This window comes from Cucurbita maxima, unplaced genomic scaffold (assembly GCF_002738345.1).
Source record: "Cucurbita maxima cultivar Rimu unplaced genomic scaffold, Cmax_1.0 Cma_Scf00005, whole genome shotgun sequence".
Taxonomy (NCBI): domain Eukaryota; kingdom Viridiplantae; phylum Streptophyta; class Magnoliopsida; order Cucurbitales; family Cucurbitaceae; genus Cucurbita; species Cucurbita maxima.
This window is the reverse complement of record NW_019272021.1, coordinates 5,208,222-5,230,686: the sequence shown is the minus strand read 5'-3', so window position 1 is coordinate 5,230,686 and position 22,465 is coordinate 5,208,222. Positions and strand designations below refer to the sequence as shown.

The 22,465-nt window shown below is 36.9% G+C and overlaps 5 protein-coding genes and 1 pseudogene across 5 annotated transcripts; 4 read left to right on the top strand and 2 right to left on the bottom strand.

The window, feature by feature from the left end:
* Nucleotides 1–27: 27 nt before the first annotated feature.
* LOC111479766 lies at nt 28–3,348 on the bottom strand. The gene is made up of 4 exons (XM_023124612.1): nt 2,978–3,348; nt 1,771–1,875; nt 1,468–1,524; nt 28–574 (listed from the first exon to the last, which is right to left on the bottom strand). The coding sequence occupies exons 1-4, from the start codon at nt 3,227–3,229 to the stop codon at nt 257–259; spliced, it is 732 nt and encodes a 243-aa protein (XP_022980380.1). The 5' UTR covers nt 3,230–3,348; the 3' UTR covers nt 28–256.
* Nucleotides 3,349–4,020: 672 nt separating this feature from the next.
* On the top strand, nt 4,021–5,916 carry LOC111479775 (annotated as a pseudogene).
* A 1,618-nt stretch (nt 5,917–7,534) lies between these two features.
* Nucleotides 7,535–8,446, top strand: LOC111479821 (glutathione transferase GST 23-like). Its single transcript, XM_023124689.1, has 2 exons — nt 7,535–7,877; nt 7,958–8,446. The coding sequence occupies exons 1-2, from the start codon at nt 7,566–7,568 to the stop codon at nt 8,318–8,320; spliced, it is 675 nt and encodes a 224-aa protein (XP_022980457.1). The 5' UTR covers nt 7,535–7,565; the 3' UTR covers nt 8,321–8,446.
* Nucleotides 8,447–8,501: 55 nt separating this feature from the next.
* Nucleotides 8,502–9,818, top strand: LOC111479778 (probable glutathione S-transferase). The gene is made up of 2 exons (XM_023124635.1): nt 8,502–8,913; nt 9,333–9,818. Exons 1-2 carry the CDS (start codon nt 8,605–8,607, stop codon nt 9,690–9,692), a joined length of 669 nt encoding a protein of 222 aa, XP_022980403.1. The 5' UTR covers nt 8,502–8,604; the 3' UTR covers nt 9,693–9,818.
* Nucleotides 9,819–10,078: 260 nt separating this feature from the next.
* Nucleotides 10,079–16,855, top strand: LOC111479706 (7-hydroxymethyl chlorophyll a reductase, chloroplastic). The gene is made up of 19 exons (XM_023124520.1): nt 10,079–10,220; nt 10,303–10,405; nt 10,668–10,752; nt 11,229–11,340; nt 11,601–11,685; nt 11,798–11,839; nt 11,970–12,048; nt 12,345–12,396; nt 12,586–12,648; nt 12,756–12,853; nt 13,499–13,534; nt 13,613–13,674; nt 14,376–14,403; nt 15,231–15,310; nt 15,433–15,502; nt 15,580–15,637; nt 16,027–16,091; nt 16,237–16,331; nt 16,417–16,855. Exons 1-19 carry the CDS (start codon nt 10,145–10,147, stop codon nt 16,508–16,510), a joined length of 1,383 nt encoding a protein of 460 aa, XP_022980288.1. The 5' UTR covers nt 10,079–10,144; the 3' UTR covers nt 16,511–16,855.
* Nucleotides 16,856–17,877: 1,022 nt separating this feature from the next.
* LOC111479822 (probable indole-3-pyruvate monooxygenase YUCCA3) lies at nt 17,878–20,560 on the bottom strand. Its single transcript, XM_023124690.1, has 3 exons — nt 19,735–20,560; nt 19,147–19,518; nt 17,878–18,973 (listed from the first exon to the last, which is right to left on the bottom strand). Exons 1-3 carry the CDS (start codon nt 20,425–20,427, stop codon nt 18,746–18,748), a joined length of 1,293 nt encoding a protein of 430 aa, XP_022980458.1. The 5' UTR covers nt 20,428–20,560; the 3' UTR covers nt 17,878–18,745.
* Nucleotides 20,561–22,465: the final 1,905 nt, after the last annotated feature.

The window sequence follows — 22,465 nt, the reverse complement described above, 5'->3', positions numbered from 1 at the left end:
TAGAGGCAAGTCCCTGACATTAATGTATATCTGAATGATAAGTGATATTAACAAGTATATGACTTGAGAAAAACAAATTCACTCAACTTATAAATTTCAAATCCTAATGCTTGCTAGTAAGAAACATATACATACATTTTCTCAGGAAAAAACCAAAGTCCACTCCCATTCCTTTTCCATGCTACCAAAAATTCTGTTAACAGTAAAACGACAGCCTCTACTAGAAAGAGCAAACAAGCATTTTTCTCACCAGCCATTACAGTGGCCCCGTCCCGCTATCCTTGTCGGCATCGGCTATGCTTGAGTACGAGGTGAAATGATTCGACATCTTCCAGCTCCAATCTTCATTCCTTGACACAAACATTCTTGGCCATCTGTTTATCCTCACATAGTGTTCTCTCATCTCCCCATCGCCGATGAAACTTGTAACCGTGGAAAAGCAGCATTCATGCCCACCCCATACTCTATCATCAGGATCAGCAGTTTGGCTCCCATCAGGATGGAAATATCGGCGCATCAGAGGGTGGCTACCTTGCCAATACGGATCAAGATTCCGCCAGTATATGGGAGCTTCCTGAAGGGAACAGAAATTAACTCACCAGACATTATGAATCAATTTGCCCCTCATCAGGAAAGGTGCCTTAAAGATTTGGACGTGGATGTTCAGTCAGTTGCACATTATAACTTGAGATACATTTGCATCTAAGCAGAAAATTGGTAGCTTGGACTAAAACCAGCCTGAACTCGAGCATGATAATAAAACCAAGCAATTGTACCTCTGAAAAGATATTCAGGATCAAGCAGTAGACACCTTTTGGGATATACCCTCTAAATCACTAGTACGGCCATCAATATTGTGAGTACCAGCATAGAGATTTCACGAAGAAACATAGACACGGCCATGACACCACACAAATTTGAAAATGGACGCATTATATACGATTATCATGCTCCATAGACAGTTCCAAATCCAAGTGGTATGGGAGTCCTTTTTTTTTTTTTTTGGGTGCATGCTAGATGTTTTTTTTTAACACAATCACTAGCATGGCTATCTAAGTTGTGAGGATCATCCATGAAATTTGTATTGCTAAAGCATCCACCACCAGCCATCTAACCTCTCCCAGTGAGTAGGGCACACTTAAATAAATTATGAATATTTCTGATGGAAACCATATAGTTGGTGTGCAACTAAGACGAGGATAAAATTAGATGTAGATACCATGAATCTTCATAAGATGCCTAAGGAATGGTGTAGAAAAGATAAAAGGTGCTCAAATGTGTAGAAAATATGTAATAACATAAGCAGGTTTAATCAATCATAAAACACAAACGTAAAAGAATTCCATTCAGTTAATTTAGAACTTCAATATCCTCTTCTCCTAACCAGGTTTCATATTATCTAATTCATTACATAATGGTTAGCGTCCAGAAAAAAATGTTTGATGACTGCATAAAAGACCAGCATACCTTATTGAAGTGAAATTGCCAGGCATGAGCACATAAATCCTCCCTCATAATGCGAGTCTGATACAAGAAGTTAAACCCATGAAAAACGATATCAAAGTAATACATGCTTCTCATTATGCCATGCTTGGGAGTACATGTGTGGAACATATTCTTTTTTCTAAATTATTGATGACTAGATTCAGTAGATGCACTTTGTCATCCCAATTGAGTTCACACAACTATACATGGAGTAACACACATATACAAGTATATGTACAACATACTCCCGCAACTATTGCTTGGGGGTGGAGAGAGAGACTTAACTCGTTTGCCATCCATGATGGATAATGAATAGGCAGCCAGCCTTGAAAAACTTCGGGTTCGTGCCAATCTAGGGATATGTGCTTTCCCGAGCCACAGTTCCATGCACTAAGAGAAAATACAATAAACTTGCTTACCAAATGTTCAATTTTACAGTAAACAGTAAAGAATGTTAGTTTTTTTCTGCTACACCATTTCAAATTTGTAGGATTTTAAATCATCTATCCCTGTGTCTAATAACATACATATGACAGGCAGTCATAACTATCCCCTGGCATAACCAGGGATGGGCTATCCAGTAAGAAGGATGTGAATTTCTTGGCTTCAACTTCAACCTTGTTCATATAACATCTAATATTTGCATCTAAACAAATAAATTAAAACGTATATTCAAATTCCAAATATTTTCTAAAAGCCTAAAAGAAGACATGAATTTAAAAAAATAATCTACAATGCATCTTTCAAACACACCTAAACAAGCACTTGACATTGTGTTGTAAAATACACACACCTTCTGGGCAGGAACATAGAGACGGATATAGGTCAAAACTATGAACATACAATTTCGTATCCATCGAAGGGCGAAAGCAAGATAGGATAACCTCAGAATTTCTCCTAAGGATTTCATGATGTCAAGCTTCCGTATCTTGGAATGGCTTTACGAGTAAGTACAGCACTAACTGTTTTAACATACTTCTCCCAGAAACACTTGCATCGTTTTTGATTATCTACCTCATAATTTTAACAGGCTTAGAACACTTTTTACCATAGAAATGTGTATATCACTCTTAGAAAGAGTCGAGGAAATGGTTTGAAGATAAATTTTCAACAACCGAGAGAAATAATTCGAATTAACATGAGAGATTGAACTACAAATCCACTAACTGCAGTTTGTTATGATCTATCTAGGTAGAAAAGGCTGAATTCAGCAGAAAAAACCACAGGCTACATAAATTTAAGATTCAAATCCGACGAGAGAGAAGATAAGTACGTAAAACAAAATAGAAGTGAAAGCCACAGAATAAGGACCCCGGTTCGACAACAAACGAAATGATTTTCTAATTGCAAAAACGAGTGAACGACTCCATTTGCACAGGGCAATGAATTACCACATCCATCAGAAGATCAAATACCAAAATCCAATTCCAGAGAATCGAATTTAATCACAGGCACCATAACATAAACGAATTAACGGAGTGAAGACGCTGACCTTCGAACTCCATAGGCGATCGCTGGAAGCTACGGCGTACCAAGATCGAGAGACAAGGAGAGAAAGTGCCACGCTGCGTGCATCAACGTAGCTAAGTATCGTCATTAACAGATCAGGACCTAAAACCTCGAAAGGATCTTGGAGAAGTTCATTACGGGTTCCATTTTGTTGCCCTTGTTCATCCGAGCCACTCTCTCGCTTCTTCTTCTTCCTTGCTTTCATCGGCGGCCGAAGGAAGTCACTTTGCGCCATAAATTCAAAGCTCAAGAGGCGAAAAGGGTTTTGGAGAGGATGGCGCTATCGGCGATTAGCAATGTGATCTGGCCGACAGTGCTAAGTAATGGCGGTTGCAAAATAGAAAGCCAGTTTTGTCCCAAAATATCTTCATAAAATATCTTCTTATTATATTAATAATAATAATATGATTTTTTTTTAAAAAAAAATCATTCTAGTTTTTTTTTTTTTTTTTTTAAAAAGCTTCTCAAATTTCTTCTCTCACGTTTTTTTGAAAAAAAAAATTAACAAAATAATTTAATTTTAAAGAAAACTTATCCATTTAAAATTCTTATAAATTTAGATTTTTTATTTCATTCAAATCTCAAACTAATGAATAATTTTTATAAATTTAAATCCTAAAAATTCACGAATGAATCAATTATATTAATTGTTAATAATTTTTATTTATTTTTTCACTTAATTTCATTTAAATTTTCCAAAAATTCAAATATAAATTAATTTTAGGAGACTAAAAATAAAATATTTGCAAAATTAATTTTTTTAAAAAAATATGACCAATATAATAAAAAAATTTCACGTAAATCTTTTTAAATAAGCATAAAAAAATCGAAAAAAAAAATTAGCAAATGAAGATTCTTGCATTTTCTCTACTTTTATCAAAATTAAGAATTTATGATAAAAATTGATATAATATTGTAAAAACAATTCATTTTAGTTTATTATTTANTTTTTTTTTTTTTTTTTTTTTTTTTTTTTTTTTTTTTTTTTTTTTTTTTTTTTTTTTGAGATGGATACAGCCGACACGCACGAGCTTACGTCATGGAGGACCATTTTCCACGTGCTAAAAAAAAATTTATGGATTACATTTAATATTGAACCAGACGCGCAAAAATGAACGTAGTGAACGCGCGAGCTTACTGGCCAGGCCAAGAAAACTCGCCGATTCATCGCGGCATTATAAAACGAAAGCTTAGTTGAGATCCCATAGCCATAACAATGGCGGGTGAGGTGAAGCTCCATGGAAATGGGCTAAGTCCGTTCAGTTGCAGAGTGGTCTGGGCTCTGAAGCTTAAGGGGATCCCCTACGAATTTGTACAGGAGAACCTTCCCCACAAAAGTGCTCTGCTTTTGCACTACAATCCAGTCTACGAGACCATTCCGGTGCTCGTCCATGCCGGAAACCCCATCTGAGACTCCATTATCATCCTCCACTACATCGACGAGACTTGGCCCGAGAACCCGCTGCTCCCCTCCGATCCGTTTCAGAGAGCTACGGCTCGCTTCTGGATCAAGTTTATTGAGGATAATCTAATATAGATGTGAAGTTACATTTATACCCTCAATCCCTCAAATTATAAATTCCGGCCAAACGTGGGCATCAGCAACCTGGTTGGTCTGTTGAAACGGGAGACTAACCCACCATATCTTAGTAAGTTTATCTTGCTTGCCATCTTCCCGTTTTGGTGTGAGTTTTTTCTGGGTCAGTAAGTCATTCATCGCCACATTATTCCTCTTGACCAGAAATCGTGATCCGCTCCACCAATACCTGGGTTAATATTATTAACCGTGCTAATCTTAGTATGGAAGTTATGACCTAGCTGCTATTGAAGTTCCATCTATGGATAAGACTTCTGTCTTAGTGTATACAAGTTCTTGAAAGTAAAAGAGCAATAACCAATTTCTTGTTTTCTCGAGAGGATTGGTATTGCTCCTTTTTTTATTAAAAAATTTTACATAACTTTTTAATTTATACTTAAAATTTTATAATATATACTTATATATATAGGGTAGGGGCAGATGTAGCCAAGTAGATCAATGTAGTGCAATGTGAACAGAGTTCATAAATTTTTAGTTATTTTTACTGATTCAAATAGATTTAAATTTTTTTATGAAATTTGTTGAATAAATCCTTAAAATAATGTTTTTTTAATTTATGAAGAAAAGAAAATCGATACAATCTTTAAAGGCCTTAAAATAATAATTTATGGAAATAAAATTTTAAATTATTAAATAATGATAAAAAAAAATGGTGCCACTGCCCGGCCAGAATTCCGCCGGGCTTCCTTCAACTGCCAATCCCGGCGGCCGGAATTCAACCAGTTTGACTCCCAATGACATGAATGAGAGTGTTGAGAGGGTAAAATTGTATTTTCACATACAAGTAAAAGTCAAATAGTCAAAAAAGACCTTTTAGAGGCTATTTTTCTGAAATTAATGAATAAATTTCGGGCAGATCCCTGTTCTTCGGGGAATGCTTCTTGCGGAAGGGGAAGAAGATAGGGCAAAGGTGAGAAAAGCGAGCTTGGAAGTGCTGCAGACGCTGGAAGTACAGGCGTTCGGCGACAATAAATTCTTCGGCGGAGATCAAATTAACATGGTGGATTTAGCCTGCGGGATTCTCGCGCGGTAGTTGCCGGTGTTCCAAGAGGTCGTCGGTATAAAGGTCCTCGAACCAGATACATTCCCTCGCACATTCCCTCGCCTCCATGCTTGGGCGGAGAACTTCCGGCAAGCCGCCGTCATCAGAGACAGTCTGCCCGATCACGCCCAGATGGTGCCCCTGTTCAAGATCCGGCGAGAGTACCTACTCCAAACTGCCCGGAAATGATTAATGGGATTTTCAATTTGATTGATGTAAAATTGTCCTCTCATGGATTTGCTGGGCTTCCCAAGAGGCCTCATACCAATGGAGTTAGTATTCCTCACTTATAAACCCATGATCATTCCCTAAATTAGTCGATGTGGAACTTTCATCATCCAACACTTCCCCTAATTTTCATTTTGGATGATGACATAGATTTGAAAAATGGAAAATGGAAACCATAGATTTGGTTTATAAACCCATGGTTTGTTACCAAACATGAAATCTATGTTTTTCCACGCTCACCGCACTATCATGAGTTTATAAGTGAGGAATACTAACTTCATTAGTATGAGGCCTTTTGGGAAGCCCAAAGCAAAGTCATAAGAACTTATGCTCAAAGTGGACAATATCATACCATTGTGGAGAGTCGTGTTCGTCTAACATGGTATCAGAGTCATGCCCTAAACTTAGCCGTGCCAATATATTGGCAAATCCTCGAATGTCGAACAAATGACTCTAAAAAGAAAAAAGGAGTCAAGTCTCCTTGAACGTATGAAGGCAATAAAAAATGACTAAGACTCCAAAGGAGTCAAGCCTCGATTAAGGGGAGGCGTGCTTTGTTCGAGGGGAGGTGTTGGATGATGAAAGTCCCATATCGGCTAATTTAGGGAATGATCATGCGTTTATAAGTGAGAAATACTAAGTCCATTGGTATGAGGCCTTTTGGGAAGCCTAAAGCAAAGCCATGAGAACTTATGCTTAAAGTGGACAATATCATACCATTATAGAGAGTCGTGTTTGTCCAACACTTTTAATTATTATTTTGTTTTAAATTTATATCTCATGTCGTTTTATTTGTAATATGTTATTTTAATATTGAAATGTATTTTCTAATTTTCTAAAATTTCGTTGGATGATTATTTAATTTTATGTTATATACATTATTCTATTTATAATTTTGTAACGGTTACAATAAGTAAATAAATAAAATTCCGACGAGTCTCTCCCAAGGACACCATCCCCTCTCATTAAGTCTAACTACCTCGTTTTGCCCACCAAAACACAAAACACAGAAACATAAGGACAACAAAAAACAAGAGGGAAGAATAGAGAGAAATGAACGATCGCAAAACCCTGTGACATCACCGTATAGTGTAGATAACGCCATGGAAGAGAGGACCAATGACTCAGGGAACACTTTGAGGAATTACTACTAAATGGTGTTGTAAAGTGAGATAGAAGGTTCAAATCTTGCCTCATGTCTCAACCCGAGCATAAGCTCTCATAGCTTTGTTTGGACTTCCCCAAAATGTCTCAACCCAACTCCTATAATTGTCTACTTTGTTTCATGGTTCAACAGGAACATAAGCTCTCATGACTTTATTTAAACTTCTCAAATGTCCCAACAAATCCCTATAATTTGGGGTTGGACTATTCTCCTTTTCAAGTTCAGGTGTTTGCAAACCAATGTAGTCAAATGAAAACGATCTTTATCCAAAATTTAAACTAATAAATAACATCACTCCACCAATTTATATATATATATATATATATATTATTATTATTTTTTGAGAGGGATATAAAGCTGACACGTACGAGCTTACGTAATGGAGTCCATTTTCAAAGTAGAAAAATCCCCATTACATTTAATATTCAAACACCAAGAAATCAACGCAGTCAACGCGCGAGCTTCCTGGCCAAGAAAACTCGCCAATTCATCGCGGCATTATAAAACGAAAGGTTGGTAATGATCCCAAAGCCATAACAATGGCGGATCAGGTGAAGCTTCATGGAAATTGGTTGAGTCCATTCAGTAGCAGAGTCATCTGGGCTCTAAAGCTGAAGGGAATCCCGTATGAATACGTAGAAGAAAATGTTGCCGACAAAAGTGCTCTGCTTTTGCAGTACAATCCTGTCTACAAGAAGATTCCGGTGCTCGTCCACGCCGGAAAGCCGATCTGCGAGTCCATGATCATCCTCGACTACATCGACGAGACTTGGCCGGTGAACCCACTCCTGCCTTCCGATCCGTTCCATAGAGCCACGGCTCGCTTCTGGATCAAATTTATAGAGGATAAGGTATACTTCCTCTATCATATTATCATATATTTTTCATTTCTAATTCTCATTCTTAACTTTAATCGATTGATTTCGGACAGAGCCTGGTGCTTTGGGGAGTGTTTATGGCGAATGGGGAAGACGATAGGGAAAAGGCGAGAAAGGCGACATTGGAAGTACTGCAGACGTTGGAAGAACAGGCGTTCGGGGACGAGAAATTCTTCGGTGGAGATGAGATTAACATGGTGGATTTAGCATACGGGATGCTAGCGCGGTGGATGCCAGTGATCGAAGAGGTTGTGGGTGTAAAACTCCTCGATCCCGACATGTTCCCTCGCCTCCATGCTTGGGCAGAGAACTTCCGGCAAGCCGCCGTCATCAGAGACAATCTGCCTGATCACGCTCAGATGGTGCCCTTGTTCAAGATCCGGCGAGAGCAGCTACTCCAAATTGCAAGGAAATGATTAGTGCGATTTTGTCTTCGCAATGTGTATGACTTTGTGGCTTTTTAATTATTATTATTTAAGTTTATATTTTTACGTTAAAATACTTGCTTTATGTGGATGATTAAAAATATTAAAAATAAAGTTGAAAAATTAATGTATTGGTTAAAAGAGTTAATTAATGAACTCGTTGACAAAGTCAAAGTCAACGAAGTGAATGGAATTTAATATTCCAAAAACTTGCCGGGGAAGAGAAAAGATCCAATAAATGCGGAACAAGAAGCCTGGCGAAGACTCCATTAACGATGGGTGAAGTGAAGCTGTATGGGAACTGGTCGAGTCCTTTCACTTACAGAGTCATATGGGCTTTAGCCATCAAAGCCGTTCCCTACGAATACGTAGAAGAAGACCTCTCCAACAAAAGCCCTTCGCTCCTACAGTACAATCCCATCCACAAGAAGGTCCCTGTCCTCGTCCATGGCGGAAAACCCATCTGTGAATCCACTCTCATCCTCCAATACATCGACGAGACATGGCCGGAGAATCCCCTGTTCCCAGCTGATCCCCTCGATCGAGCCGCTGCTCGATTTTGGATTCGATTCGCCGAGGATAAGGTAAGCAAACAACTCTAAACGGTTAAGAATGACGACTATATGCAATAGTACGATATTGTCTACTTTGAGTATAGCCAGAATTGGAGGTTACTCATACAAATGTAGATATATTCATTACTTATAAATCCATGACGTGAGACTACTTTCCAACAATACTCCCTTCAAACAAAGTAACTTCGTTTGTATGGAGCCCTCAAACAACCTCTCTTTAATTGATACTGCACTTCTTTTTGTTGAAGCATTTGAAAAAATTACCCAATTTATTCTAACACTTTAATCACTTTTAAGTACAGTCACCATGTTCCCAACTTATTTATTTGACATTTTGAGAATTTTATTGACAAGACTAAGTTAAAGTAGGATAATAACTACTATAATATTAAATTAGAAAATAACAATGAACAGAGTATTCCATTCAGGTCCCGGTGACGTGGAGAATGTTCTGCTCCGACGGGGAGGAACACTTGAAGGCGAAGCGGGAGAGCTTGGAGATGCTGCAGATCGTGGAAGAGGGAGGCATCGGCGAGGGGAAGTTCTTCGGCGGAGAGACGATCGGGATAGTGGATTTGGTGTACGGAATATTTGGAGATTGGTTGGGAGTGATTGAAGAGGTGATCGGCGAGAAACTGGTGGAAGCCGATTCATTTCCTCGGCTGCACGCTTGGATCAGAGCTTTCGTGGAAGCTCCGACGATTCGAGAGAACCGTCCCAATCGAGATCGGATGGTCGTCACTTTCAAGGGCTTGAGAGAGCGGCTTCTGAAATCGACATCCGAGTAATGGCGGCTGGCGGCTGGCGGCTGCCTTCAAATGGCTTTTGGCTCTTCTGAAATGTACTTTGAAACTCCACAAGTATTACCTCTACTTTCATGGATAATAAAATGTTATTTCTTGATTAAAATTTTAAGATATGTCTAATAATAGAGACATAAATTTAAGACATAAATTGTATAAATATCAAAATTAAAATACAAAAGTAACTAATTATTATTTGTATAAATAGTCGTTATCTAAATTATTTATAAAGTTTTATTTATTTAGAGGCGAATAATAACTTTTAAAAAATAGGATCTAAATTTTAAACATTTATAATTTAATCGAATTGTAATAATTAAAAAAAAGAAAAAGAAAATATCTGACTAATGGGGAGTGGTTTATCCATCCGAAATAATACATGTGGATGAAAAGAAATCCCTCTCTGTTGTGGAGCTTCTCATTGCCACTCTGCTGTAATGCATTCCATTGCCAATCTCCGCTCCGTTCCTCTGTCACTTTCCGTCGTTGCTTCATCCTCACCTTCTTCTCCAAGTAAGATCACACATCTCTCTGTCTCTCCGTCGTCTATGGATTGTGTTTCGGACTAAGACTTTCTTTGATTGTTATGGAACAGATGGAAAATCGGAACCGAAGCAGGTGAAACTCAGGGAAGATTGGAGGCGACGCTCCCGACCGATTCCTCCTGGAGGCACCTACCCTGCCAAAGAACATTGCAGGTTCGATTCAACAATGTTTATTGGTTTTTCCTGCGTTTTTCTGAAGCTTACGAAATGGTTTTGGCGGGAAGCGGTTGTTCGCTGCATTTTATGGCTTTGATTCTTCTTCATTTTGTTTGTCAAGATTAGTGATGAAAAATTAGGTTACGTAAATTATCGGGTTAAGTAGTGGTTTGAAAATTTAATATAGCATTGGAGTGGGAGATGGAGATTCTATGTTGGAATCTATTCATGAAGGATTAAATATATCTTAACCTTGCAGTCGATGCGGCTTGTGTGATACTTATTACATTGCTCACGTGAAGGATGCGTGTGCTTTCTTGGGCGATGGCATGTCTAGAGTGGAAGTAAGTTTCCATTCTTTCTGTTTGCATGTGCTCCATGTCTTCCTTTACCTCAGTTTTTTTGATATTGGTTTGCTTGTTCGTTACGGGAGTTTGGGTATTGAGTTCCCTGTAATATTGAAGTCGAACAAAGGATTAGAGGTTGTTAAATCCTGCAAAAAAAATTTCTTACGAGAGCAAGACTATGTATTATGAAGCTAATTCTTCGATTGTAAGCCCCTCCTGTCTCCTATGCAATTTGACCAGTGGAGATGGAACCGAATCTCTCGAGTGTATTGACTATTGATCATGCTGTTCTTCTGTTCTCTTTTTCGTCCAAATAATAGATTATTAATGTTCTCAAAGTTGAATTGAACATCTGACGTAGTACTGATTCCTGTCCATCAAGTGAAAGTAAATTGCTCCACGTTTTATGAGTAATTAATCTGTTCATCAGTGTCATAAGTGTAGTATCAGACTTTCACTGATATTTTTATCAGGAATTGGAACCTGTTGTTCACGGTAGAGGGAGGAAGACAGATACGCTGGATGAGACGTATTTTGGGGTTCATGAGAAGCTATTATATGCTCGTAAGATTAAACCAGTGGAAGGTAAAGTGTTTGTAACGTAAGAACTAATCTTAGATGTTTCTTCTTTGGTTTTTATGATACCTCTACAGCTTGTTTTAAAATGCATTGTATTGTCTCTTTTTGGTAGTCTCGGTGTTAGATCAGGCTGCTTGACAGCCCCTATCAATATTTTGTCCTATCCTTGCTTGCTTGACTACATTATCATTAAATTTCTCCAGAGAACTCCAGTTTCTTTGTTTATAAATCTTCAGTTTGAGAACCAAATTTCTGCAAACTTGTAGGAGCTCAATGGACGGGGATAGTAACAACCATAGCAATTGAAATGCTTAAGTCAGGCATGGTCGAGGCTGTTATTTGTGTACAGAGGTAATTCCGAGATTTTCTTGATAAAGCTATGTAATTGCTCTTGGGATCTTCATTTTATTTTTTTCTAATGCCATTTTTGTGGTGAACTTTTCATTGCTCTGTTATATTGTAGTGATCCAGAGGACAGATTCAGTCCAAGGCCTATTTTAGCAAGGTTTATCTAGTTTATTTACTGCAATCTTTGGTAGTTTTGTTAATATTCTGGAATCTGTATTGACAAATAGCCTCTCCTTCAGTTCATTTTTACTGATTTGGCGCTATTATCGTTTCTGTCCTCTAAACAGGACACCAGATGAAATCCTAGCAGCCAGAGGAGTAAAGCCAACTTTGTCTCCCAACTTGAATACCCTTGCTCTAGTTGAGGTGCTTTTGTTTATCCATTATTAAGAGGGAGAGAAACCCAGTTTATGCTTTTCTATTTGGTAGGAAACTTTCTCTTGAGGGAGTTCACATAATTTTTGTTAAACTAAATTGATGTTAAATTCCAAGCTGCTAAATCCACTAATAATCAAACTACATGCTTAAACTGCCAGATAGGTTTTATCAACTTGCTAGAGGTCACATGAAACAAGGGTCCTAGCATTAGCACTTATAATCAAACTAGAAGTCGAATTTTACTATAGTATATTTGACGATATATCGATACTTTTTTGAAACAGGCTGCAGGAGTCAAACGTCTTCTTTTTTGTGGTGTGGGCTGTCAAGTGCAAGGTAACGTCTATGTTTTACCTGGTGGATTTATTAACCATACCTGTCTGAGGGTGCATTATGGTACTCCCATATTTTGGGAATCAAGACAGTTTCCTATTCAATGTGTTTCCGGGGTGCATAAAGATCCTTAGTTCCTTTCGCTATTGTGACTTCTACAACTTTAATGCAGAATGATATCTTAAACTGCAGCATTAAGATCTGTGGAGCAGCATTTAAATCTGGAGAAGCTTTATGTACTGGGCACTAATTGTGGTTACTCTCTGCCTTTTATCTTAAAATTTTCTGTTTTTATGGCATCTTACCCTTACTACTTTAGATATCTGTAAGTTCTACATTTTTTCTCTTTTTTATTTCAACAGTGGATAATGGAACTCGAGAAGGACTAGATAAATTTCTCAAGGCTGCAAGTACAGAACCAGAGACGGTTCTTCACTACGAGTTCATGCAAGATTACAAGGTTTGTTTTGGGACTCTCTCTTGTCTTTGATATCTATATATATGTGTGTGTGTGTGTGTGTGTGTGTATATATATATATGTATGTGTATATATATATATATATATATATATGTATGTGTATGTGTATATATATATATATGTGTGTGTATATATATATATATAAACTCCCAGTGAAAAAGATTTAGAATATGGCTGAGAAATATAGTTCATTCAATGTGGACCTCTTGAGGCTCTAGAATATCATCTCAGTGCCTTAACGCATGGGATTTAGGTTAACTTTTAGGCTTCATGTCAAGACCTAAACTTGTAATTGTTAGAGTTATGATATTTTCACATTTTAACTTTCTATGATAGGTATTTGAATCCATAACCAGAAAGGATCATCGTCTGAGTTCATTTTTGTTTTTACAATGATATAATCTGTAGCTTAGTAAAGCTAATACACAAACAATGCGATTTGTCCCTTTGTACCTTGGATTTAGTTAGATATTGGTTCATGTACTGACTCAATGAAAGCTTAGTTTCATACTAAACAAATGCAAGTAGGAAAATATTGTTTTTTTATGTGCAACTGTGCCCTGAATTTCAATTTTTAGCCTTTGTTAAGCCCATCGCTTCTCAGCCGAGTTCTTATTGCTCCAATAGGTTCATCTAAAACATTTGGATGGTCATATTGAAGAGGTAATTAAGTCTCTGCAATGTTATTGTTCATAAACATCTTCCTTGAGCTGCCTCATCGAGTTAACCATACTGAAACAGGTTCCCTATTTCTGTCTACCTGCAAATGACTTGGTTGATGTTATTGCACCATCTTGCTACAGGTATCTTTAAGACAATGAAAATATGTTCCTTCATTCAATATACATGCTTTTTTTTTCATTTCAAAAAATCTAAAAGAAAATTCTGGTAAGGTTAAGCTAAATAGTAGCTTTGTTTCATAAGTGAGTCCATGCAGACTAATTGTCGTGGAGGGGAGTTGTCCAACTAAAAGATGGAATGATCATCCTCTCTTCATACTTCATTAAATTGTACATGTTATCCTTTTCTTTTACAAAAAATAAAATTACCAATATGCCCACAAAATTGTTTTTTATTTTATTTTATAAGAGATGATGTATATAAACAGCGATAAATATACTACACAAAATTGTACATTATGTTTAATCCTTGTTTGAAGAAAAATAAAGAATTTTGTGAAGGGAAAACAACACTAGGATGATTTATTTATTTATATATTTTTTTTTTTTGGGTTACTCAAAAGTAAGTTTCCTAATTTTGGATTCTGTCCTGATGAACACAGTTTCTACATATTTTCTTCATTTTTGTAGAAATGGATGACTACTTTTGAATTAAATATGGAACATAAAAACTATTCTTTAATGTACAGAATAATCTATTTCACCAAAATACAACGTTTTAAATTTGCATCACGTTTGACTTATGGTTAGTTACTTTTCCTAGTGATGTCTTTTCTTCACTCTTCTGATGTTATTACCTAACTGAGTTTTGCTTTGCATTGCAGTTGTTTTGATTATACAAATGCTTTAGCGGTCAGTATTTCTACTCATCCAATTTAATATTATTGCCATGTAATTGTCTACTTATATCAAATTGTTTCGTTCTCCTTTAGTTAGCAAGGGGTGCAATATATTTGTACTTATAATACCAACGTATTATTGTACTTCTTCATGGTCTTTATTTGAGCATGATGCGGCATTTTCATACATTTTGTTATTAGCAACTTTCTCTGACATAAGAAAACCTTGTTATCGATTCATGAATATAGAGGAAATATAATATCATTTTCATCATAAAAATAAAAAAACAAAATTGAAATTGGTCTCCCAAAATTATTGCCAGCGGTAAACTTGGGCCAGCCAAGAATGTATGTCGAACAAACTGAGATTCAAAACTTAGTCGATAGCTGAAAGCAAATGATGGGTACACTCTTGGCCACAGATACAAACACTATTTTTTGGTGCACGTGTGTTTTTCTTTTTTCCGTCAAAATTATTCTGGCATGGTTCCACTGTTTCCAACAAGGCCTAGAAAGAGTTACTAAATCATCCATTTCCATTTGCCATACCCATCTTCGTCCGTCAGGTTGGCCATGAAGAAGTTCCCTGACTTCAAAGATTTAAATTTTAATCCAGTTTAGATCTAAAGTTGATGTCTCATGGAGACATTTAATTTGAAATGTTAAAAAAAATTAGTTTTTTCACATTAATTGAATTGGTTAGTCTTTCCGTAAGTGAGCTTGTTCTCAGACACATTATTAACGGTTAACTTATTCTTTACACGTGTTACTATAAAGCTGCTCAGATACAAACAAAATTCTGTTTGACTTCGTCTTTGATTAATGGTCTAAAATTTTCAGGATCTGGTTGTTGGATACATGGGTGTGCCAAAATATTCTGGAGTCAGCATGACCCAACATCCACAGTATATTACTGTTAGGTAATATTATCATTTAGGTTCTCTGTACCTTTCATGCCTTGCCATGTTACTAGAGACTATTTTGTATTAATACTCAGTAGGTATTCTAACATTTCATTATTGTTGTATCCTTAACATCGTAGAAATGAGCGTGGTAGAGAGATGCTGGGTTTAGTGGAAAAGTACTTGGAAATTACACCAACCATTAGCGAGGTAAATTTCTTGCCTTCCCATATCTTCTTTAATAAGAAGCATTGCATTTATAAACAAGAAAAATATTCTGGGCTCAGGGTAATCGAAGACCTTTAGTTATGGAGACTGTGAAGGCAGATGACGATGCTAAGCTTGGTATGTATGGCTACATCCTTGCAATCTCTCAAACTTCAGTTCTAATTTTGTACTCTAATTTGTTTATTATTCGGACTTTAAAATCAATTTTCATTCAAATGTTACTGTCTAATCTATTTGGAGCAATCCGTTCTGCTATTATGTTAGCCCAAGAACTTCCCAGTCCCTAATTATTTTCATTCCGGAGATAGTCAGATTATTTTCCTTGTCATTTATTTAAAATCATGGAAAAGCAGAATTTCCTAGCTTTGTTCTGAACGCTCCATATAGTACCTGATTTTCTCTGTAATTGCTAATGAGCGTGCTGGTTAGAATTTCTTCTTTCACTACGAGTCATGGCAGGCTTCTATGACCTTTGATTTGTATACTTACGTTGTTCTTACTTTCAGGGAAAGGTCCTTCACAGCCTGCTCCAAAATTTATTGGGAACATCATTGCGTTTTTTCTGAACTTGGTAAAATTTCCCCTTGATATATACTTTCCTTTTTCTGAAAAAATAAACTACCAACTTTCAGAAATGTAAGTATTCATCGATCTATGATACACTTACAATAAAGTATATGCAGAAACTTCATTATCTTGTTTTTTTTCTTCTTTAGATTGGCCCTAAAGGTCTGGAATTTGCTCGTTATTCACTGGATTACCATACCATCCGGAACCATTTATATGTCACCCGAAAATGGGGAAAACAAAGGTAAAAAAACGGATTAAGCCGTGTGTGAAGAACTCGTTTAATTTTGTTTCCTTGTCCTCTTTTTGATGAGATTTATGGACTGCAGAGCTGATAAGCATGAACCTACATATGCTAAAAAGTTAGTGGATTTGTACAACCAGAAGGGTGAAATTGATCACATACTTTCCAACTCAAAGTAATCACACTGTTCAGAGACAGATGGCACTTGCACTTATATTACTGGTTTTCTTGCTTTTGGTTGCACAAAATCAGAAGTCCCAAACTGATCATGGAAAACTGTCATGGAACTTCAAGATTCTTGCTGTGAAATCTTCGTTACACTACTTTTCTCTCATTTCAATCCCTGATCATCCACCCTTTCTATGGGCTGTTTGTTGAATCTCGTTCAACTGTAAGAGACTAAAAGTTTGTCTAACTCATATTTAGTTAGAAGTAGTTTTTTCAGGATTACGCAACTAAATGTAGTAATGAACATTTGCACCAATTTTAGTACAATGTTTTGGAAGATGTACTTTCTTTTTAAAGAATATCATTTTGATAGTGTAATGCAACTTTTTTGGAAGATGATTGTCATTATACTAATGAGAAATAAATTAAAAGGTTAGGAGTTGGGATGAAAATTTAAAAGGGTTTAAGGGAGAAAACATGGGAGGAAAATATTCTCCAATAATTCATTATTAGCATTCTATCCATTTCATTTAAAGGGGTTCAATTCACAATAAATGAGAAACTTAATAAAATTAATGGAACCTTAAGGTATATGAAGAAAATACCATGGTTTCTAAACCGAGCGAGTATTTCCTTGGACTCCTGAATTTCGTACTGGTAGTTGTAAATTTTTCATTTACCATCATAATCTCAACTGTGTTTATTTATCATTTATAACATGAATAGATGGCTTTTGATGAAGAACTAGGAAACTGTTATGGGTATTTACTACCCCATGTGTTTTCTTCCCTTTGATGTCTCTGTCAGAGGTTGCATGGTTTTGTGAGAACATTGGAAACTCTAGTGGGATTTTGACAAAGACTGCAGGTTTGGATTTTCATGCTGTAGGCTTCATGTGTTGCTATAAACTAGAACATTAATGTCTACTTGACTGACCTATGTTCCAAACTGATGCAGGTAACATGTCATGAAGGACCATGATCAGGTCGAATTACAAATTCATTCTGCAAAGCTTTGAGTTTGTGATGCTGAAGAAGAACATTTAAATGGGCCACGGAGTTATAGCACGATGTTTGGTTGCACCAACAGCATGGGGAGTCATATGGGTTGTCTTCTCCATTACCCTCCTCACAGGTGAATTGTCCTTCTTCTTTGTAACAGCTCAAGCCCTCCGCTAATAAATATTGTCCTCTTTGGACTTTCCCTTTAGACTTCCCCTCAAAGTTTTTAAAACGCGTCTTCTAAAGAGAGGTTTCTTATAAGGAATGCTTCGTTCCCACATTAGTTGGAGAGAGGAACGAAACATTCCTTATAAGGGGGTGGAAACCTCTCCTAGTAGATGCGTTTTAAAACTGTGAGACTGATGACGATACGTAACGGGCCAAAATAGACAATATCTACTAGCAGTGGGCTTGAGCTTGGACTTGGGCTGTTACATCCTTAGTCTTAAACTCTGTTCTGGAACACAAAACATTCCCGTTCACAATGTCAACCTTATGTGCAGCTTGTTTTGTTATAGCTCATTTTATTATGCTGTTGTCTTACAAGATCACAGCCGAACATTGGCTCTGAATTTTGGATGTTTGACTTGCTATACGTTTCAGTTAGGTGTATAATGGAGAAAGAATGCATATGGATTCTTGATTTCAAGCAGTGTAAAGAAGAAAGAGCATAAGCAATTAGCAGCAGGTACTGATTGGTCTGAATGTTGAGAACTTTATTACAGTTAAAAAGTTGTAGTGGTAAGAGAGATTTGTTCTCTCATGTAACTAAGATAAGGTTTAGACTTCTCTGTTCAAACCATGTGCAAAGCAACATGGAGACAGAAAACCCTGAAACCTTTTTTTCTTCATTGTGAGACCAAGACTGGGATCCCCTGGTGGAGATTTTTGTTATGTTGGGGAATCATGGACCTGAGGAGCCACATTTTTGTTCCTGGACTCATTGTGGATCCACTGTGGAGCCCATTAATTGAAATTTCTTACCGCTTTCTAGGTAGTCCACCTTATGTTGGATTTACAACAGATAGGAAAGAACGATTTCAATTAGAATTACAAGGTAGATCCAGAAAGAGAGTCAATAGGAAAAAAGAGGAAAACAATGAGCATCATCTTCCTTTATTTGCTGTGTTGGGTATTAGAATTTTCCTAGAGGGGGAGAGGGCTCTAATGTGTTTCTTTTGGATTCTTGTTTGTTTGTGTTTTGTTGACTACTGTTCTTCACAAGCTAAAGGCAGCCCTTTTGTGTTAGAAATGTGAGATGCATCTTCTATGGCGAGCTGCCACTGATTTGCTCGTCTGTTTTGTTTCTTCATTCCAGCTCTTGGCTATGTCCTGAGCTACATTAATGGCGTCTAATGAAGCTCCTGATAAGCCTCTTCTTGTGAACCCAACAGCATAAAGTCCAGCCTTGCCTTTCCACCCATTTGGTAATGGACTTTTTGGAATCCCATCACTGGAAAAGAACTCATTTTCCTGTACGATCAAACACTGATAGTTTTAGAAAGCATTTAGGACAGAGGAGCCCTCGAAGTTGGATACAATTTTGAAAGGACTGAAGGGACTTTAAAACAAGAGCCCAATTCATAATGGGGAAAAAGAATTCCAAATTTTAGAACTTACAAAAAGTTGTTAAAAAACTTGCTTACCTTGAGCCAAGATGGAACATTGCTGCGATAGCCAGTGGCTAGAATTACAGAATCAATCTCCACAACTTCTCCATTGACCAGCTCCACCGCACCTCGCTGAAATTTTTTGATTCCGGCCACCACCTTGATCTCGCCGGCCTTTATCTTCTGCAGTGCTCCAATATCCAACACTGGCGTCTTGCCAGTGGCATTCTTCAGCTGGAAAGGCCCCATTGATGGCCTTTTAAGTCCATACTTCTCAATGTTCCCAAGAACAAGTCTGGCAATGGCCAACAGCATCTTGTCCACTATATGAAGTGGCAGCCATTTCATCAGTGAACTTGCTACTTCAAAAGTTGATTTTCTAAGTATTTCTCTTGGCAATACATGAACCTGCAGATCAACAAAAATTGCGTAACTGCTAAGTTATTGCTCAATGTTGCGGATGATTCTGTGAATTTGACACAGAAAGCTTCATCTTTAGATAGAACTGAAACCAAAAGCTTAAACTTTTAGAAGTTTCAATGCTTTTAGAGTTGATTGACTTCACTTAGTCTACATTTGAAGTGAGTTAATTTGAGTTATTTGATGTAACTTAAGTTGACTCACCGAGCTTCGAACCACCATGGATGGCTTGGCATCATGGTTACAAAGATCAAGTGAGATTTCCATGCCGGAGTTCCCACACCCGACGACAAGCACCCGTTTCCCATGGTAAGCCTCACCGGATTTGTACTCACAAGCATGCATAACATGGCCACCAAACTCCTCCATCCCTTCAAACTCCGGCATGACCTTCTCGGCATTCTCACCGGTGGCAACGACAAGCCACCGACAAATGTACTCAACCTGGGTTGGCTTTGGACTCAATGAAAGGGTATTGACTCGCCAGAGGCCAAAAGTTTCATCATACTTGGCTGACTGAACAGTCTCATTGAAACGTGGGGTTATATCAAAATGGTTGGCATAGGATTCCAAGTACGAAATGAACTGAAACTTGGAAGGGTATGCAGGAAAGTCCTCAGGGAAAGGGAAGTTAGGAAGCTGACAGAATTTCTTTGGAAGGTGAAGTTTAAGACGATCATACGTCCGGTGCTGCCAAAGAGAGGCAATGCAGTCGGCACGGTCGACAACAACAAAGGGGACACCTTGTTGTTTTAGAGCAGCTGCTACAGACAATCCTGAAGGCCCTGCTCCGACGATCACCGGTCCATTGACCCATACGCACCGGTGATCAAAGAAGTCATTACCATCAATGGTCTGAGGCAATGGAGGAATACTGATACAGGTACTATGCATCATATCTATATTTCTCTCTTATTAAGACAGACTTAGGAGGGAAAGGGGAAGAGAAAACAGAACAAATAGAAGAGACTGTAATGTACTTTTTTTGAAGTTGGAGAGAGTTGAAGGGGAAGGTGGCGTTGGAAGGGCTTAAATAGATGAGTTTTTGAGCCAAATGAGAGAGAATAGCATGTGATGTAAATTTGGGGGAAAAAAAAATTATAAACTTTGTGGTCTCTTTCTTCTGAGCTCCAAACCATTTATTTTGTCTGATTCAATCAAACCCATATGTTTAGTGATTATCAAATGAGATTTTGGTTAAAAAATTGGAAGGTAATGAGATATTAGAAGGAGAAGAGAAAGATAAGGATTAAGTGTGGTTTGGTGGCTACTTAGTGACCAAATATTGTGGAGAGTCTCTCAAGGAAGCAACTTGAGATTATGAATTAATGCGTAAAATTTTCATATCATTATTTCAAGATTACTCAAAATCGAGGCCTTTTTTTTTTTTTTTTTTTAATTTAAATTTGAAGATTCAATTTTTTCCACCTTGGGTTGCTCATTGAAATTCTATTGGAATTTGAAACCACCATGCAAAAACTTTGTTCTTGTTGAATTGGAATTGCTTGAGTTTTGATTCACAACAATATCTCTACCATTTTTGGCTTGAATAAGGTTAATTAGTGTAAGAACAAAATTAAATAAGTGGGCTAAAATACCCCCACCAAACATTACAATATTACCCTTGATTTATCGTAAGCGTTTCAAATTTGGGTATCTATTAGAATGTTGAAATTAGGACTTGGGTACGATTTAGTGGTGACATGAAACAGGTCATTGTCGCACTGTTTCATGTCTCAATTTGCATTCAGCATACTTAATAAATTTCACTCTTACATTTTCGAAAAGGACAAGGGTAATATAGTAATTTGGAAGGTTTTGGGGGTGTTCGTTTTTTTTTTCTTTCTTATAAACTTCAAGAAATGGAAGAACAATACATGAGAATAAATATGCAATATATTATATTAGTAAAGTTGAAAAAAAAGAGGAAATGCACGTGCAAAATATTATTGGAAACTTGGGAACTGAGTACACATTATTCTCACCAATTTGTGTTATCTTTTCCATGCAAACATATTTTAGTTAGTGATTTGGGTTCAGCTCTAACCCTCCTAATTTCTTTAGTTTTCATAACCCTTACCTTGCTTGCTTTAGGGATTTGAAGAATAAGTAAAGAATCATTATCATTTCATCCTCCCAAAAATTTACATAAAGTTTTAGGTAGATTCTAGTCGGATAAAATGGATATTAAATGTAACTCATTATTAAGGTTTTTAGAACTCTAACCAATAAAATATCGAACATCATTATTGATATCAAGTTTCAACTCGTTTCATTTCAAAGAGTTTTGGTGTTTCATATCTAAAGTTTAAGTTTGATCGAGTAACATGTCTTGTTATCACATTAAATAGGGTGTATGAAGCTAGGAAGTGTTAGACATGTTCACTAATAGTTCGACCACTACTAAATTTTTTACAACTTAAAACTCAAAATTTTCACTATCTATATTTTTCTCTCTCGTAGTTGTAGTTAGTAGAAGATTCTTACCGATAGATCAGAAATGACATAAATTACTCTTTTATTTTATTGTTACTATTCATGGTCACTCCCCTCCAGCTATGTTTCATAGGTATACGAGACTGAAACATTGATTCCACTAAAGAAATGAGTATTAATGAATGAAAGTATTGGTATTGGTGTGGGATGAAATGGAATGTGAAGTTAGGTAGGATTTAGGGTTCTTGAGATTTGAGAAATGTAAGAGAGAAACCATTATTCCTTTGCCAAATTGTATTGTAGATATCAAGATTTACACGTATCATCCTTTGCTTCTTCTCATTCTTTGTATTGGATCTATGCTCTCACAATTACAACCCCTTTAAATTGTTCTTAATCCAAAGCTCCTAAGAGGGTGTGCCAAAACAAGATAGATATCAATGGATATAAGGGTTTCTTCTTCTTCCTCCACATTCTTCAAATCTTTCATTATTTTCAC

Coding starts and splice junctions, on each gene's coding strand:
- LOC111479766 (XM_023124612.1), bottom strand. CDS start 3,229: ATGGCGCAAAGTGACTTCCTTCGGCCGCCGATGAAAGCAAGGAAGAAG. Junction 1,876..2,977: donor ATCGCCTATGGAGTTCGAAG/GTCAGCGTCTTC, acceptor ATTTTCTCTTAG/TGCATGGAACTGTGGCTCGG. Junction 575..1,467: donor GGCAATTTCACTTCAATAAG/GTATGCTGGTCT, acceptor TGTTCCCTTCAG/GAAGCTCCCATATACTGGCG.
- LOC111479821 (XM_023124689.1), top strand. CDS start 7,566: ATGGCGGATCAGGTGAAGCTTCATGGAAATTGGTTGAGTCCATTCAGT. Junction 7,878..7,957: donor TCAAATTTATAGAGGATAAG/GTATACTTCCTC, acceptor GATTTCGGACAG/AGCCTGGTGCTTTGGGGAGT.
- LOC111479778 (XM_023124635.1), top strand. CDS start 8,605: ATGGGTGAAGTGAAGCTGTATGGGAACTGGTCGAGTCCTTTCACTTAC. Junction 8,914..9,332: donor TTCGATTCGCCGAGGATAAG/GTAAGCAAACAA, acceptor TATTCCATTCAG/GTCCCGGTGACGTGGAGAAT.
- LOC111479706 (XM_023124520.1), top strand. CDS start 10,145: ATGCATTCCATTGCCAATCTCCGCTCCGTTCCTCTGTCACTTTCCGTC. Junction 11,686..11,797: donor GCTGTTATTTGTGTACAGAG/GTAATTCCGAGA, acceptor GTTATATTGTAG/TGATCCAGAGGACAGATTCA. Junction 12,854..13,498: donor AGTTCATGCAAGATTACAAG/GTTTGTTTTGGG, acceptor TTGCTCCAATAG/GTTCATCTAAAACATTTGGA.
- LOC111479822 (XM_023124690.1), bottom strand. CDS start 20,427: ATGATGCATAGTACCTGTATCAGTATTCCTCCATTGCCTCAGACCATT. Junction 19,519..19,734: donor CCATGGTGGTTCGAAGCTCG/GTGAGTCAACTT, acceptor GTTGATCTGCAG/GTTCATGTATTGCCAAGAGA. Junction 18,974..19,146: donor ATGTTCCATCTTGGCTCAAG/GTAAGCAAGTTT, acceptor TTGATCGTACAG/GAAAATGAGTTCTTTTCCAG.